Source organism: Adiantum capillus-veneris, chromosome 22 (assembly GCF_014529385.1).
Source record: "Adiantum capillus-veneris isolate H3 chromosome 22, ASM1452938v2, whole genome shotgun sequence".
NCBI lineage: Eukaryota > Viridiplantae > Streptophyta > Polypodiopsida > Polypodiales > Pteridaceae > Adiantum > Adiantum capillus-veneris.
In genome coordinates, this window is record NC_140952.1 from 87809889 (window position 1) to 87826672 (window position 16784).

The following is a 16784-nucleotide window of genomic DNA, read 5'->3' on the forward strand; positions in this document are numbered from 1 at the left end:
AGGTTGATGGAATAGTCTAGAGCTGATTGGTTTGTGGAGCGTGTGCACAGGCTGGAACAGCCTTCTCCGTGCTTCACACTGCAAGAGGAGGTGGACGTGTTGGATTACCGAGGGGGGAACGCCCCGAGACATAAGCCTCCTCCAAGAGTTCTCTGACATAGGAGCACAGTCAGAAGCTCACCACTCAACCATAGGAGTCCCCTTTATGTAGACCTGGTCATCCATACTTGACTGCGACATTGGCCGATTGTGCCCAAGTCTATGGTATGCCACGCTGAACATCCCTATGGCCATCTAGGCCTCCTCACATCCCATTTGGACTTCACCCCTGAACTTTGCATCCACGGTGTGCTTCATGCACTTGTCCGTGCATGCTACAAGCAGGTACGATGCTGACAATGGTAGCTAAGAATATTAACATGTAGCATTCAGACTCAGACACAGGTCAGGATAGAGGATACATGATAGTTATACTGGACCCATACACAACAAATTCAAGCTCACATTTCACATAAACAATATAAACCATGAAAAAATTAGTTAGGTGCCTTCACACCCTTGAAATCTTTTATGGCCTCTTTTGCAATAAATCTTACAACATAATTGTACATTCTCAAGGTTTACTTATACCTAATTTTTCTTTTAGTTGAGCTCATGGTGATTTTCCACCCTTTATCTATCTTGGACTGCAGAACACCACTATACAAATGCCACCACTGGGAAGCATCCCTAGCCAAAAGCTAATGGTTGTTTGCTGTTCAACGGTGAGAATTGGCTTCAGGAAAAGTTATGCTATCAGCAACAACAGCTCCTCTTGACTTTGCCATATATAAACCAAGATAGTGGGCTGCATCCTGGAAAAAATAAGGAAAAAACATTTGAGATGTGCATAATCAAGTAGTTCAGAAAACCATGAGCAATTGTGCTTATGCCTGTTCAAGATATGGGCACGTGCAGTGTGCTGTGCACATGTGCTAGTTTTAGATTTATGTTCGAGCCTGCTGGTTTTTGACAAATGTATATGTTTTCTCAGCTTCTGTTGGTAGTATAATACGTCCAAAGATTTTATGTGAGGTAAGCACGTGTATGTGCATAAATGCAAAGATTGAACAAGGGATAAAGAGAAATTTGCCTGTGGATGAGCTAAAGCCCCATCAATCCCTTTCGCAACCTCCACAGGTAGATCATAAGTTGCACATGCTTTGCTGTACACAACAACCTCCTCTAGAGGAGACAAAATGCCATGATTTCTTGCTGAAAGCACAGTGACCACAAAGTCTAGCACACAAACATCTGTGCATATGCCAACGACGACCATCTGTCAAAGATCAAAACATACAATTGGTGTAAGTGATTGTTCATGACAACACGTTAAACATTTCATACTATTAGATAACCATGACAAAATTTTCATGATATGAACATGTAGCCGTACTTTGAACAAACAAGTAGTGTCATGTGTGCTTGTACTACTATGTGGACACGCGCTTTGCCGGTAAAAAAGAACCCACAAGTTGTCTTCCGCTCTGCTACTGAACCCCACCCATCCCCGTTGTTTATAACACCATTGTGCATGCCTGCACAGCACGTGCTGGCTGTAAAAACGGTTCAAGGCACCACCATCAAGGAGCCCCAGTAAAGCTTATCCTTGAGACGCAAGCAACACTGCATCCCATCAAATGGCCACAGGGCTCTTGAACTACCTCCAACTGTAAACATGTGCACAGGCTGGAACAGCCTTCTTCGTGCTTCACACAGCAAGAGGAGGTGGACGACAGAAGCTCACCACCCAACCATCAATGAGATTCTTCAGCCAGCTCCTCCAGGGCAGCGGAGCAGCATAGATGTGCCTTTCTTCACACATGGGCAAGATTGTCAGTTCTTTTCAGGCGGGATCATGCCCACATCACATGGCATTATGCACCTCCCAGTGATTCATTTTACTCTCATCGTACAGACCACCTTGATGTTTACATAGCCTACGCATTGTTACCTCGCTTTTGTACTTCCTCTGGGTGATAGGCCATTGAGCATCTCCAGAGGTCTCTTATGTACACAAAATACAGCCCCTTTTCTAGCCAAAAAAGAAAGGGGGGAGAGAGAGAGAGAGAGAGAGAGAGAGAGAGAGAGAGAGAAATTAAATGAAATGAAATGTTATATTAACGTCTTCAAAAGGCCAAAGTGACCTATGAGACCAGCAAGTCACAATGTGGTGGATCTGATACAAAGTCAGAGTAACAAAAATGACAAATGACAAAATAAATACTATGGAATCCTAAACTGCTAGGTGTGAACTAAGCAACTAGCTGGGATAGCTAAATCACAAGCGATCCAGCATCGGTCGCTGGCGTACCTCATCAATCTCCTCCATGAACAATAGTTTGACCAAGCGTCGTGCATGTCGGGCCAAAGTGATCCGAATCCTCTGATGCAGCCTCCGTCGATGCTGTGTGGTCCTCTGCAGTCGTGGGCGTCTGGATCTCCCAAGCTCGGTCGCTCGGTTGATCAGTGTGCCTCTGGTGTGAGGCGACGAGCTCTCCTGTGGTAGTAGCTCCTCTGGATGTCCAGTGTCTGCTCTAAAGAAGTCTGTGATCCGTCTCCAAGACCGGCTAGCCTCTCCCCTCATCAGGCTCTCTCTGTGTCTGCGCAGCTCGAGCAAAAACAGACCCAAGCATCTCTGATCCTCGTACCGCATGACTCTGGAGAGTGGTCCAAAGACCTCTCTGAACAAGCAGTGGAAGCGGCCTCGTATCTAGTAGTAGACGGGGCACTGGAATGTGTAGTGCAACTCTGTCTCAGGCTCCATGTCACATAGGAGGCATGTCCTGGCCTTTGCTGGTACTCCGTTGTATCTCCCAGTCTCGATCCCAGTTGGTGTGACGATATGCGTATCTGGCCAATAGCACATCGTATCCCATAAGACAAGTGGGTGTCCATGTATCTGGGCCTCGTCACAAAACCGTCCTTTGTAATCTGAAGAAGATGCTCTCTGTAGAAAGCCATCTTCGTGCCCAACTCCTGTGCTGGCTGTATCCATGTCCTCTTGGTGTCCAGCTGAGTCGGGTCTTGGTGGATGAGCCTAGTGATCTCGGATTGTGTAAGGTCAAAGAGGGAGCATGCAATGAGTATTGGAAGGGGGGCAATCTATCTATGCTGAAGCCATGCGCCTGAAATCATGATGTCATCTCCCCATACCAGCATGCTGTATCTTCCTGCATGGCTAACTGTCAAGAGGACTCAAGTGCAAGGTGGACATCTGTCTCTGGGAAGTTCCCACATGCGGTGTATGAAGGAGACACATCTGGTGAGCGCCTCAACCACTAGTGGGGGGGCAGCTAGCTTTGCTCGGATAATGGCACACGGTACTGAAGCCTTGGCTCTAATGAGCTACGAGATCATAGAGACTAGTGGCTTCTCCATGTCCCCCCATCCATCAGTGCGACCAGTCCTCCCGTGATGATCCAATGAAGGTCTCCAAATCTCAGCTCCATAGAGCAATGCAAAAGCCACCAAAGTGTCAAAGAGCTAGAGCTTCGTCCGAGGCTCGTGAAACTGAACCTGTGAACACATCCTCTCTAATCTACCCAATGTTGCATGGGCTCTGGTCAATCTAGTCTCTACTACTGTCCTCAACAAAAATGCTAGTCCACTAAAAACCACTCCAAGGTAAGTGTAAGCATCTATATACTCCACTATCTCCTGGCCGTATGTGAATGCGAGCGCTGACCTCTTGATCCACTGTGGGGTGGTATTAAATACCATGATCTTGGTTTTACCAAGGTTGACAGACAAACCACTTTCATGGGCAAACCTATGCAAAGCATTCAGGTGACATTGCATCCCCTCCGGAGAGTCGGGGATCAACACAATATCATCAGCATATAACAATAGTGGAATCCATGTCCCTGCCAGCTGTGCACCTCTATCACCAGCTCTCTCAATGTAGTCAGAAACCTCATCCACATACATACCAAATAGAGTAGGAGAGGGCGGGCAACCTTGCTTCACCCCAATAGTGGAGTGAACCGGTGTAGATAGACCCTCTAAGGTGCGTACATGCCCCACTACTGACCTGTATAATGCCATGATCCCCCAAATGAGCTCTGTGGGTACTCCCATCTCCTGTAATTTGCGCATCAATCTAGCTCTGGGTATTGTGTCAAATGCTTTGCAGAAGTCCACAAAGCTACAATAGATCCGTCTCCCAAGTGATCTGCCCTCCTCAATGATGGCTCTGAGCGTCAAGATATGGTCAAGAGTAGAAAAACCTCTCTTGAACCCTGCCTGCCCGGTTGCGCGTATCCCCTCCCTCTCTGCCCATCTACTCAGTTGCTGCTCAAGAATGGATGCGTACAACCGTGCCAATGTGTGTCCAATCATGATAGTGCAATAATTCCGAGGCTCCATAGGGTCTCCTGACTTGAAGATAGGTACAATAGTAGATAGGCTCCAAGTATAAGGCAAGCCCTCACACATGGCACGGTTAAACATAACTGCTAGAAGCTCTGCTAGTAGATCTCTGGCATGCATGAAGTGCTCAGCCACCAAGCCATCATGATGATATGCTCTCCCAGTCCTCATCTTGTCAATGGCCTTCCTCACCATCTCAACGGTGAAAAAAGCACATGTGTGGGGGCATGGATCGGGGGGTCGGGAAGGGGCGGTTGTCCAGGAACTGTGAACAGAGATGACTCGTACTGGCCCCACGCCTTTGTAGAGGTAATGGCGGAGGAAAGGGGGGCGGGGGGGGGGGGGGGAGTGCTCATGAAAGCGCTGCCATGCCTCACGTGAGTCTTGACTCAAGAATAGCTGGTATAGACCCTGCTCTAGGCAAGCCAAAAATGCCCTCTTCTTCCGCCACACTAGGCGTCGGAAGTCAATCTGTGACTGTCTCTGAGTGATGTCCCCCAAAAGCACCTCCCTCTGAAGTCTAGCTCTAGTCTCGTGGCATTCCTCATCATACTAGCTGTTCTGGGGCATGCTCCCAGAACGGCATCTCTGCTCAGGCTGGGTATGTGGGTATGCCTCTGCTGCTACATCATGTAATGTCTGTGTCAGTATAGTAGTAAGCTCCTCTAGAGGTCGCCCTGGCTCCTCTGTACACAGGCTTCTGTAGATCCCATCTATGTATACAGAGTCCCTCTCCTGCGTGAAGGTGTAACGAGTAGGGGCTGCTGCCTGTGGCCTGTGTGCTACACTAAACTAGAAAGAGATGGTCAACGACACAAGAGCATGATCCACTACCACACCAACCGGTCTGGGTCCAACCGTGAGGTCCTGGATACTAGAGATGAGACTCGGCTGTGCCATGAGATAATCCAGTGTGCTGGTTCCATGTATGTGTGGAAAGCATGTAAAACACCCCATAGTGGGAAATCTCTATAGGCCATTCAAGATGACCAATCCATGTGCAAGATGACCAATCCATGTGCAGTCCCTATGTCTATCAAGTGTCGTCCATACTCAGTATGTTCCCCATCTTGTGATAGTCTGGATAGTCCCATCTCTGCAACATCCAGCTCTCTTAGCATCTCCTCTAAGGTATCATAAAAAATTGTCTGATGATGGGCAGTCCTAGCATTGAAGTCCCCTAGAATGATGATGTCCCCATCTCTAGAGAACTCCCATATGTCATCATCCAAAATAGAAAAGGGGGACTATCCGCTGGGTGGTGCATACACTAACGTACTCGGGGGAAGTAGGAAATAGCAATGTAAAGATATCTGCATGTCTCTGCTCTCAATCTCACCCACATGTACCTAGCTTGCTCATCCCTGCGAGCTATATGTATCAATGGCTGCAACTCCTCCTTGAATAACACTGCTACTCCTCCTGAGCCCCGCCCTCTACGCTCTGAATCGTGTCTCCTATTTACAGCCTGTCTCCCATCTGTATCCACTCATGTGAGGCATAGATTGCCCAGGGGCCTGATGTGTCTCAGAGTAGAAGACGATGTCCCTTCCCGTATAAGTATCCTCAAAAGCACCCACATCAAGGCGCATAGATTCATTACAATTCCAGGTCGCAACTTTGAGTGTGGTCCCATAGGCCTCACACCATTATGTGGAGCGTCGCTCTAATATTACCACTCTCCCATCTCGGTAAAAGGCAATCTTACCTTTTTCCCTTGCCGCTCTAATCTCTGGCATTACCTCCTGCATATGAGCAATCTGAGAGGGTAAGGTCATCTCCGAGAAAGATGCCCGTTTTCTTTAGAGTTAGTCTCTTCTTCAAAAAGTCCTTTTTCGCTTCCATGGAGAAAAAACGAAGGATGAGTGCCCTTTCTTTCGAGATTTCGCCCTTGCTCCCATTTTTCTTGTTGCCCACTCTCCAAGCTCTTGAGTGCATCGGGTCATGAACCCCCATCAAAGCCATGAGTTCTTTTACCTCTTCGTCCACATTATCTTTGTCTTTAAGGCCGCAAATTCTCACATATAGAGAGCGCACACGCCTTCTTCGCTCCCCTTCTAGTGTCAGGTTAATAATGGTGGGGTGGGACGTTGTTTCCTTGCTTTTTCTTTTCTTGGCAACCTCAATCCATTTCTCGGCATCATCTGCCTTCCGTTGAGTCTTTGTAATAACGTCCACCCAAGAGGTCGTCATTTCTTTGTGCTGCTCTTCCCCCTCCTTGATGGCTTGCACTTGCTCTTTGATCGTGTTGAGCTCTTCTATTACTGAAGGTTGCTATTCTCCTTCTTCAAGTGTATTTCGTGCCTCAACGAGCTCCCTCTTGAGTGACGCAATCTCTTCATCTTGGGCCGTCACACGATCCCCCAGTGTAGTTATCTTGGTTTCTTGGGCCAACACACGTTCTTCGAGCATTTTTATTGTGCCCAATAGGTTGCAGTTAATCTTGTTAATGGTTTCGGTCATTTCTTCCTTGCACTTTTGAACTGCATCCTCTAAGTGGTCGGGCTTATCATTTTGTTTCCTCATGCTTGATCGCCGCCAAAAAACGAGAGGAAATTTGCACTGGTAGTAGGAGACCACACTACACGCACCACATTATGCATACATGTTCTCCCACATTAAGCATACATGGCATATTCCTACAATTTCTGCAAATCAGAACAAAGTCCTGCTTTCTGCAACTGCAAACTCTGCAATTTCTGCAAGTTCTGCGATTTCCGAATTTTCTGTATATTTTTGAATTTTGCGCTCTCTATTTTCTGCAAATTCTGTTTTCCTGCAGGGCTGAAAAAACTGTTTTGAAACTCTGTTTTCTGAGAGCATTGCACCTTGGGGGGGGGAGGGGAGGAGGGGGGGGATTGGCTTGAGGGGGTGGCGCACTGCTTGCAGGTTACGCGAGGGGGAGGGGCTGCAGGCTACGCTGCCAAGGGGCGGGCTACAGGTTGAGAGAAGAGAGAGAGAGAGAGAGAGAGAGAGAGAGAGAAGAGAGAGAGAGGATGTGCCTGCTTGTCGGAACTCATTCTTACATCCAAAATGGTTATGTTCAGGTCAGATGCATCTTGGACAATCTATTCACCCTTTTGAGGCTATTGAGTGGGGATGACAGTCAGCCCAGCCAATTTTCATCATCTTTCTTAAATTGGGAAGGCATACAATCATGTTGATTGGGGTGTTTTAGTAGGTACTATACAGAAGATGGGTTTCCCAGAGCAATAGATATCTGGTGTGGCATTGCTTTACAAATCAGCTTCTAGTGACTATAGATGGGTTAATAGGCCGCTGTTTTGGCCTATCCCGCTGAGTGTGCTAATGAGCTTGCTAGCAACAGTTTCTTTTTCTTGTCTACTAGCACAAATCATTTGGTGCTGGTGAGCGTTGACGAGGGGTGCCACTGAGACTTGTCAAATGGTTTCACTTGGCTAGCTCATAATCAAATATGTCGTCACTTGGCATTTCATGTGGGCTTTGATGTTTCAGCACAGTAAAGTTTGAGCCAGTTTTGAAGTCCACTTCAAGGGAGCTCTGCCATTGGTCTTGCATGCACTTACCACTCGGGAGAGCTATGGTTGTGTACCAGGTATACCACCTCTTGTTGGATGTTGCATCCAAGGGTTATCTCAGCTGCAATGCCTAGTGTGCAACTTTCTATCGGCTCGTTCTGATGGCACTAGAGACACCCGTCCTCGAGTTGCATGGTGTACTATCATTATCAAGGCTCATCTTATAGACCTTGAGGTCTCGTAACATTGTTCCTCGTAAGCTAAAACTTCTCTTCTATGCTGAGGGAGAATGCAATGGGGGTGTTATTGATCCTAGAGCGGTTTGATCCATCAACAGCCCCAGTGTGTGGAAGAGATAGAGAAACAGCCCACAATTTGAAACGCATGTCAGTGATCAGGATGGTCAGTAGTTGGGAGAGAGCTCAGAGGACTCGTAGAGACTGGCCAGGAGGGATCTAGGTCCGGCCGAATCTCTGCTACATTGTCACAGACTACCTCAATTAGCATGGGCTAGCTCTGGTCTAAAACTATAATGTGGGGCTGTGGATGATAGTCATAACATCATAATCTGTGACCCCGTGTACATCATGAGGCTGTGAGTCTACGAGTCAAAAACTTCTGCTGCATACATCATAGCAGGTGTGACTAAATGTCAAATACCCACCCTTTGTGCAAGGCTCTTAAAAGTTGGTGCTTTAGCATCACCGGAGCTACATACCCGACATGCAGAGCAAGTAAAGGTGACGCTCAGCGGCTCAGGTAGATGTCAAGGTGCTTCTAGGCCATCCTGCTCTGCATGTGTACTAAGCTCTACCTCAAGTACTGCGCATAGAGCTTGGCCAATGAATGGTCAATCATGATGTGGTTTTGGGGGGGTTTTGGGGGGTCAAAAGTGCCCCGGACTTGTGGATAGGAACAACGGTGTACATAGTCCACTCTTCCAGTTGGCCCTCTGCGGCCATTGAGCATCTCCAGAGGTCTCTTCTGTACACAGAATACAGCCCCTTTTCTAGCCAAGAAAGAAAAGGGGGGGGGGCGGGGGAGAGAGAGATGAAATGAAATGAAATGTTATATTAACGTCTTTAAAAGGCCAAAGTGACCTATGAGACCAGAAAGTTACAATGTGGTGGATCTAATACAAAGTCAGAGTAACAAGATGACAAAATGACAAAATAAAATACTATGGAATCCTGAACTGCTACGTGTGAACTAAGCAGCTAAACAGCTGGCTGGGATAGCTAGATCACAAGAGATCCAACATCGGTCGTTGGCGGGTCTCATCAATCTCCTCCATGGTCAGTAGTCTAACCGGGCGTCGTGCATGTCAAGCCAAAGTGATCCGAATCCTTTGATGCAGCCTCCGTCAATGCTATGTAGTCCTCCGCAGTCGTGGGCGTCTGGATCTCCCCAGCTCAGTCGCTCGATTGATCAGTGTGCCTCTGGTGTGAGGCGACGAGCTCTGCTGTGGCAGTAACTCCTCCGCGTGTCCAGTGGCAGCTCTAAAGAAGTCTGTGATCTGTCTCTGAGCCTGGCTAGCCTCTCCTCTCATCACGCTCTCTCTATGTCTGCACAGCTCGAGCAAAACAAACCCAGGCATCTCTGATCCTCGTACCGCATGACTCTAGAGAATGGTCTAAAGCCCTCTCTGAACAAGCAATGGAAGCAGCCTCGTATCTCGTAGTAGACGAGGCAGTGGCATGTGTAGTGCAACTCTGTCTCAGGCTCGATGTCACACAGGGGGATGTCCTGGCCTCTGCTGGTACTCCGCTGTATCTCCCACTCTCGATCCGCAGCTGGTGTGGATGTGCGTATCTGGCCAATAGCACATCGTATCCCATGAGACAAGTGGGTGTCCATGTATTTGGGCCCATCTACTCAGCTGCTGCTCAAGAATAGATGCGTACAACCGTGCCAATGTGTGTCCAATCATGATAGTGCGATAAATCTCAAGCTCCATAGGGTCTCCCGACTTGAAGATAGGTACAATAGTAGATAGGCTCCAAGTGTCAGGCAAGCCCTCACACATGGCACGGTTAAACATAACTGCTAGAAGCTCTGCTAGTAAATCTCTGGCATGCATGGAATGCTCAGCCACTAAGCCATCATGATCATATGCTCTCCCAGTCCTCATCCTGTCAATGGCTTTCCTCACCATCTCAACGATGAAAAAAGCACATGTGTGTGGGCATGGATTGGGGGGGTCGAGAAGGGGGGGCTGTTCAGGAACTGTGTACAGAGATGATGCATACTGGCCCCAGGCCTCTGTAGAAGTGATGGCAGGGGGGGGGTGCTCATGAAAGAGCCGCCATGCCTCACGTGAGTCCTGACTCAAGAATAGCTGGTATAGATCCTGCTCTAAGCGAGCCAAAAATGCCCTCTTCTTCCGCCGCACTAGGCGTCGGAAGTCAATCTGTGACTGTCTGTGAGTGATGTCCCCCAAAAGCACCTCCCTCTGAAGTCTAGCTCTAGTGTCCCGGCATTCCTCATCATACCAACTATTTTGGGGCATGCTCCCCGAACGGCGTCTCTACTCAGGCTGGGTATGTGGGTATGCCTCTGCTGCTGCATCATGTAGTGTCTAAGTCAGTATAGTAGTAAGCTCCTCCAGAGGTCGCCCTGGCTCCTCTGTGCACAGGCGTCTATAGATCCCATCTATGTATACAGAGTCCGTCTCCCGCGTGAAGGTGTAGAGAGTAGGGGCTGCTGCCCATAGCCTGTGTGCTACACTAAACTGAAAAGAGATGGTCAACGACACAAGAGCATGATCCACTGCCACACCAACAGGTCTGGGTCCAACCGTGAGATCCTGGATATTAGAGATGAGGCTCGGCTGTGCCATGACATAATCCACTGTGCTAGTCCATGTCTATGTGGAAAGCATGTAAAACCCCCCGCAGCGGGAAATCTCTGTAGGCCATTCAAGATGGCCAATCCATGTGCAATCCCCATGTCTATCAAGTGTTGTCCATACTCAATGTGTTCTCCATCCTGTGATAGTCTAGATAGGCCCGTCTCTGCAACATCCAACTCTCTCAGCATCTCCTCTGAAGTATCATAAAATACTGTCTGATGATGTGCAGTCTAGCATTGAAATTACCCTAGGTTGATGAAGTAGGAAGTGAGTGATGATGAAAGAGAGAGAGAGAGAGAGAGAGAGGAGAGAGAGACAAAGAAGAAGAAGAAATTTTGGGCTTCGAAAGCAAGCCTCAAGGACCTTAAAGATCTCTCTCACAAGCTAATCCTCAAGCTCAAGCTCCCTTATCAAGATCTCAAAATCATTCAATCAATCAATCAAGGTCTTACTCTCTCAAATCCAATCTCTCTCATCAAATAGTGAATCTCAAAACGATTTGTGAGTATTAGAGTCAAAGATCTAATACTGTAAACAAGGAGCAAAATACTAGTGATACTGACTGACTAAATCTATGTATCCGTAACTATGATGAAACTAGAATGATGATGATGAGAGAGAGAGAGAGAGAGAGATGAGAGAGTGAGAGAGAGAGAGAGAGAGACGAAGAAGAAGAGAATTTTAACATCATAGGAACTATCCAAGAGACCTTAAGATCTGACAAGGAGAGTTGAATCAAGAGAGAGAGAGAGAGAGAGAGAGAGAGAGAGAGAGGATGTGCCTTCTTGTCGGAACTCATTCCTACATCAAAAATGGCTATGTTCATGTCAGATGCATCTTGGACAATCTATTCACCATCATCTTTCTTGATTTAGGAAGACATACAATCATGTTGATTGGGGTTTTTTAATGGATACTATACAGCAGATGGGTTTCCCAGAGCAATGGATATCTGGTGTGGCATTGCTTTACAGATCAGCTTCTAGTGACTATTGATGGGTTAATAGGCCATTGTTTTGGCCTATCCCGCTGAGTGTGCTAACAAGCTTGCTAGCAAAAGTTTCTTGTTCTTGTCTACCAGTGCGGCTATGGTCGACTGGCACAAGTCATTTGGTGCTGGTGGGCGTTGACGAGGGGTGCCACTGGGACTTGTCAAATAGTTTCACTTGGCTAGCTCATAATAAAAAATGTTGTCACTTGGCATTTCATGTGGTCTCACTCTACATGCCTGTGCAATCAGCTGAACACCATGTTGTAGGCAGCATATGGCCTGCTCCACATCTCTGTAAAGAAGAAAGTAGATGAGGTGAGAATGGCTATGGGGGCTCTGGTATCACTAGCAGCCGAGGTGCAAGGTATAGTCCCTCTCCATAGCCGTGCCATCTCTGATGGGAATGAGTGGAAGAGCTCTCTGAGCTGGCGCCATGCCATGGCAACATGTCTAACCATGCATAGGTGACCATAAAAGTCTCAACTATTGAGACTCCTTGAATCGCCATTTTTTCATTGCAGGTGAGAATCCTCATCTGGTTGCAGTTCTGGGTGTTGAGAGATCTCTTCCAATGCATGATGTGCAAGGAGACAATTGTACACCTCTCTGCACCCATCATTCTACCAATCTGTTCTGGGGTATAGTCCCACACGGTGCATTTCCACTTGTTCTGGGGTGGGGAAAGCTAATGACAGTAGTTGAAGTATACAGTATGGAGGATAGCTGATTAGTGAGTGTCCCAAACGGTGTCAAAGGGTTCAATTGATAGATGCCCTCATATACTTGGTGGGTATAGGCGTCGGCAAGATCATGGGAAGATCATATATGAAGTATATAGCAGTATGAGGTGTGTATGTAGGTGGTATGTAAGTAGATGCTACATAAGTAAGGGAGAGTGAGAGATATGTATGATTGGCACCAATAGGTAATCGGAAGATGGCAACAGAGGAGATGAGATGTACCACCTCTCTAAATCCAGAGTATGTAGTCCATTGTACTACCCCCTCTCAAACAGTCGGAAAGATGCATGTCAATCTTCCTAAGCTGGGTCACTGGCCATCTCGTTATAACGAGACTTTGTTTGACCCTAGCCAGAAAAGATGGCAACCATAGGCCGTGGGAGTCCCTGTGTCCTCATAAGTCCTCTAAGCTGCCGACTTATCAAGGGGTGTAGCATCTCTGCCTTCTCAAAACCATAGCCTGCTCTGTGTCCAACCTTAAAAGTCTCCCATCAAGATGACCGCTCCTAGACTAGCATACTTCATATCTCCTCTATTATGCATGTGTATGGTGAGTGTGCATCTCTCTCCTCCTCTCCTTCCCCATCTCTCGGCCCCCTCCCTGGGTCTACCCTTGTCGCCACGCAACCTTCGATGCTGACAGATTGAACTAACATAGGATGTATATGAAGTGCTCCTCAGATAGTTGTAGCCTCACCCACACCTTGGATCTCTTGCCACGATCTGTACCCACCCATGTAGCTCTCGTCTGTAAAGTGCTGCTACACCCCTTGAGCCTCTGGAAGTGTTGTGGCGCAAACACTTCTTACGTAGTCACTCCCACCTGTAGCCATGTACTCTCCGCAAGCCCTGCTCTAGGCTCTAATGCATCTTGTAAATAGCATCATGATTTATGTCTTTGCCCTCCATTGCCTTCTCTAATCTCCCTGGGTGTGTCCATAATGACCCATTGCAGTTCCAAAATGCCATATGTATTTCTGGATTTGATATCTCACAGGCTGCAAGTTCCTATTCAACACTGATGAAAAGAGACGATCACACAGTCATGGGCTCCCAATAACTCTCTGAAGGGCCCCCGACCCATAACTATAGTGGTATTTGTTTGTATGTTCCATAGATGGACGAGTTACCTCAATGATCAGTTGATCAAACCTCCAAGTGACTCTCCAATGAGGGATCTACTGTAATTCTCCGAAAACTGAACAACTCTGGGCTTATATGATACTCAAAGGAGATACTTTCCATGGTAACTCTCAAAAAATGGAGCAATTCTGGGCTAATATGACAAGATCTAATGCATCAATCCCCTCTGCTGTCCACTACCTCCAAACAAACAAGTTAAGTGGTTGATCGGGTGGCTCTCATGAAGACAATATAGGGCCAAATTGAAGGCTGCACATCAGGGTAGTTTCCAGCCTGCAGTACGTTCCCCTAGCTGGGGTTAATGAAGCCCAGCAAGCACACATCACAAAGGAACGCTATTGATGCTACAAAATAATGCTGGTAAGTCACAAAAAGGAACACTTTTATCGCACGATTCGAGAGAACCTACTAAGTTGGCATTTGGAGCATGCAAATGCTTAAAAGAGAGTCTTTAGTGGTGTAAATAAAAACAAACTTGCTTCTCTGTATGTGTGCACGCACGACGTGCACACAAAGTATAGTGTGAATAGTGTGACACTTGTGCAAGGGTATAGGTAGGTACAGATTATGATTAATTCTGCTTTTCTTTTGCCTAACAAACTCTAGCCATCATGTGCTAACCATTCTTGTTAAGAAAAAGCCGAGTAATGTGTGGATACCACAATAGCACATAAATTACACTAATTGCAGCAGTAAGAAAAGACTAATGTTTCAACAATACAAATGACATAGCATAGACCAGATCTTGTTAGTAAACATCAGAGTCCTCTTGAGTAAAGGAGATCCTTTTAGAACAATGAAAGACCCAGTTTAACAACGAACTGCAAAAAACATACCACTTGAACTTTGTTTTTCTGCACCCAGTCTACAATCAGATTGCTCCCATCTGCTTGCAAGCCTCCAATAAAGCCGTTGATGCAATCTTTGTGCATTAAAAAGGCGTTTTTATCGTGTTCTAGCCACTGTAGAGCTGCATTCAGGACGAACATGTAGCAGAGAAAGACAGAAAGAGAGACAAAATAAGTGTCCGATTGAATGACAGCATACCAGGCACCAAGTTCTCTTCACCAGACCCTACGATGCAGTGAGGTGGATATGGATTTTCTGGCTTGCTAGCATCATGAGTGTCTAGAAGTACTAGCATGGGCCAATTCCTGATTGAAAATTCTCTTGCTAGCCTGTTAGTCTCTTCAACCATGGCAGTAATTTGTGAATCAAATGAACGTGGAGCCTACCCAAACGAAAAAACTTTAGCAAATAAATCTCTCTCTCTCTCTCTCTCTCTCTCTCTCTCTCTCTCTCTCTACTACGGAAATGGTGGAAAAAGCCATTGATAAGATGAAGACAAGAAGAGCATATGATCATGAGGGTCTAGTAGCAGAACATTTGATCCATGCAAGGGATCTACTTTCAGAAGTCCTTGCTCGTCTGTTTAATCGGGTCATGTGTGAAAGATTACCTGAATCTTGGAAATTATCTACTATCATACCTATTTTCAAGTCAGGGGATCCTATGATACCCGGGAACTACCGTACCATTATGGTGGGTCACACATTGACCCGACTGTACGCATCCATTCTGGAACAAAAACTGAGTAGATGGGCAGAGAATGAGGGCATAAGGGCAACAAGACAAACTGGATTCAGGAGGGGTTATTCCACTCTAGATCATATTCTTACGCTCACAGCCATTATTGAGGAAGGAAGAGCAAGCGGGAGAAGGATGTATTGTTGCTTTGTGGATTTTCGGAAAGCTTTTGATACAGTACCAAGGGCCAGATTGATGCGCAGGATGCAAGAGTTAGGGATCCCCAAAGAGATTATATGGGGGATCATGGCCTTATATGGGTCAGTAACTGGTTATGTACATACTCCAGAAGGGGATTCCGACATTGTTCATTCCACCGTTGGAGTAAAGCAGGGATGCCCATTGTCCCCTACTTTATTTGGTATGTATATAGATGAGGTATCAGATTACATTGATAGAGAGGGTGACAGAGGTGCTCAACTTGCAGGGTCATGGATCCCTTTGTTGTTGTATGCAGATGATATTGTATTGATAGCAGAATCACCAGATGGAATGCAGAGGCAGTTAGATGCATTACATAAATTTGCGGAGGATAGCGGACTGTCAGTGAATTTGGGTAAAACCAAAGCTATGGTGTTTAACACCACACCGCAGTGGGTTAGGAGATCGGCACCTACATTTGCATATGGCCAGGATACAGTAGAGTACACAGATGCATACACATACCTTGGTGTGGTATTTGTAGGACCGAAGTTTACTCTTAAGAAAGCAGCAGAGGCTAGATTGTCCAAAGCCTCTGCGGCCTTGGGAGGGTTGGAGAGGATGTGTTCACAAGTGCAATTTCAGGAACCACGAACAAAACTTTGGCTCTTTGATACTGTGGTGGCTTCGGCTATGCTATATGGGGTCCAGATTTGGGGACCATTGTGGATCAGGATAATTGGAAGCCAATGGAGAGACCTTTGGTATCTATGATTTCCCGAATGATTAGAGCCAAGGCCTCTGTACCACACGCAATTATCCGAGAGGAACTAGCTGCCCCTCCGATAGAAATTGAAGCTCTTACCAGATCAGTGTCCTTTATACATGGTTTGTGGGATACAAATAATTGCCGCTATACTAGATTGGCCCTCGAATCCTCTCGACAGTTAGCAATGAAAGGGTATACATCATGCTGGTATGCGCAATTGTCTTCGTGATTTCAGAGACACGGGTTCAGTATGGAAAGATTACCCCCCTACCAATACTCTCTTGAGGCTCCATCACTGGCAATTACACGAACGGAGATTAATAAAATCATCCGTCAGGATCTTATACAGTTGGATACTAAGAGGACATGGGTAGACCCTACACAAGAATTGGGCACGAAGATGGCCGACTACAAAGAAAACTTCCTACAGCTATCTGAAGATGGATTTGTGACTCGCCCGAGCTACATGGATACCCACCTGTCTCATGGTTTGAGATGTGCTATTGGTCAGATTCGTACATCCTCACACCAGCTGGAAATTGAATTTGGCAGATTTAGGGGAATCCCACCTGAGAGCAGAATTTGCAAGTTATGCGGAATGGAGCCGGAGACAGAATTACACTACATATGCCATTGCACCGTATACTATGAG

At 46.7% G+C, this 16784-nt stretch overlaps 1 protein-coding gene across 3 annotated transcripts in view; it reads right to left on the bottom strand.

Moving 5' to 3' along the window:
• Positions 1-484: 484 nt before the first annotated feature.
• LOC147429746 (nicotinamidase 1-like) overlaps positions 485-16784 on the bottom strand; it is a 106417-nt gene continuing 90117 nt past the window's right edge. For all 3 annotated transcript variants that reach the window (XM_086495982.1, XM_086495980.1, XM_086495981.1), the window contains exons 3-6: positions 14683-14866; positions 14472-14605; positions 1133-1318; positions 485-854 (exon numbers count right to left, since the gene is read on the bottom strand). In XM_086495982.1, coding sequence (XP_086352108.1) covers positions 759-854; positions 1133-1318; positions 14472-14605; positions 14683-14866 — 600 coding nt within the window. In that variant the 3' untranslated portion in view covers positions 485-758. The remainder of the gene's footprint in view (positions 855-1132; positions 1319-14471; positions 14606-14682; positions 14867-16784) is intronic.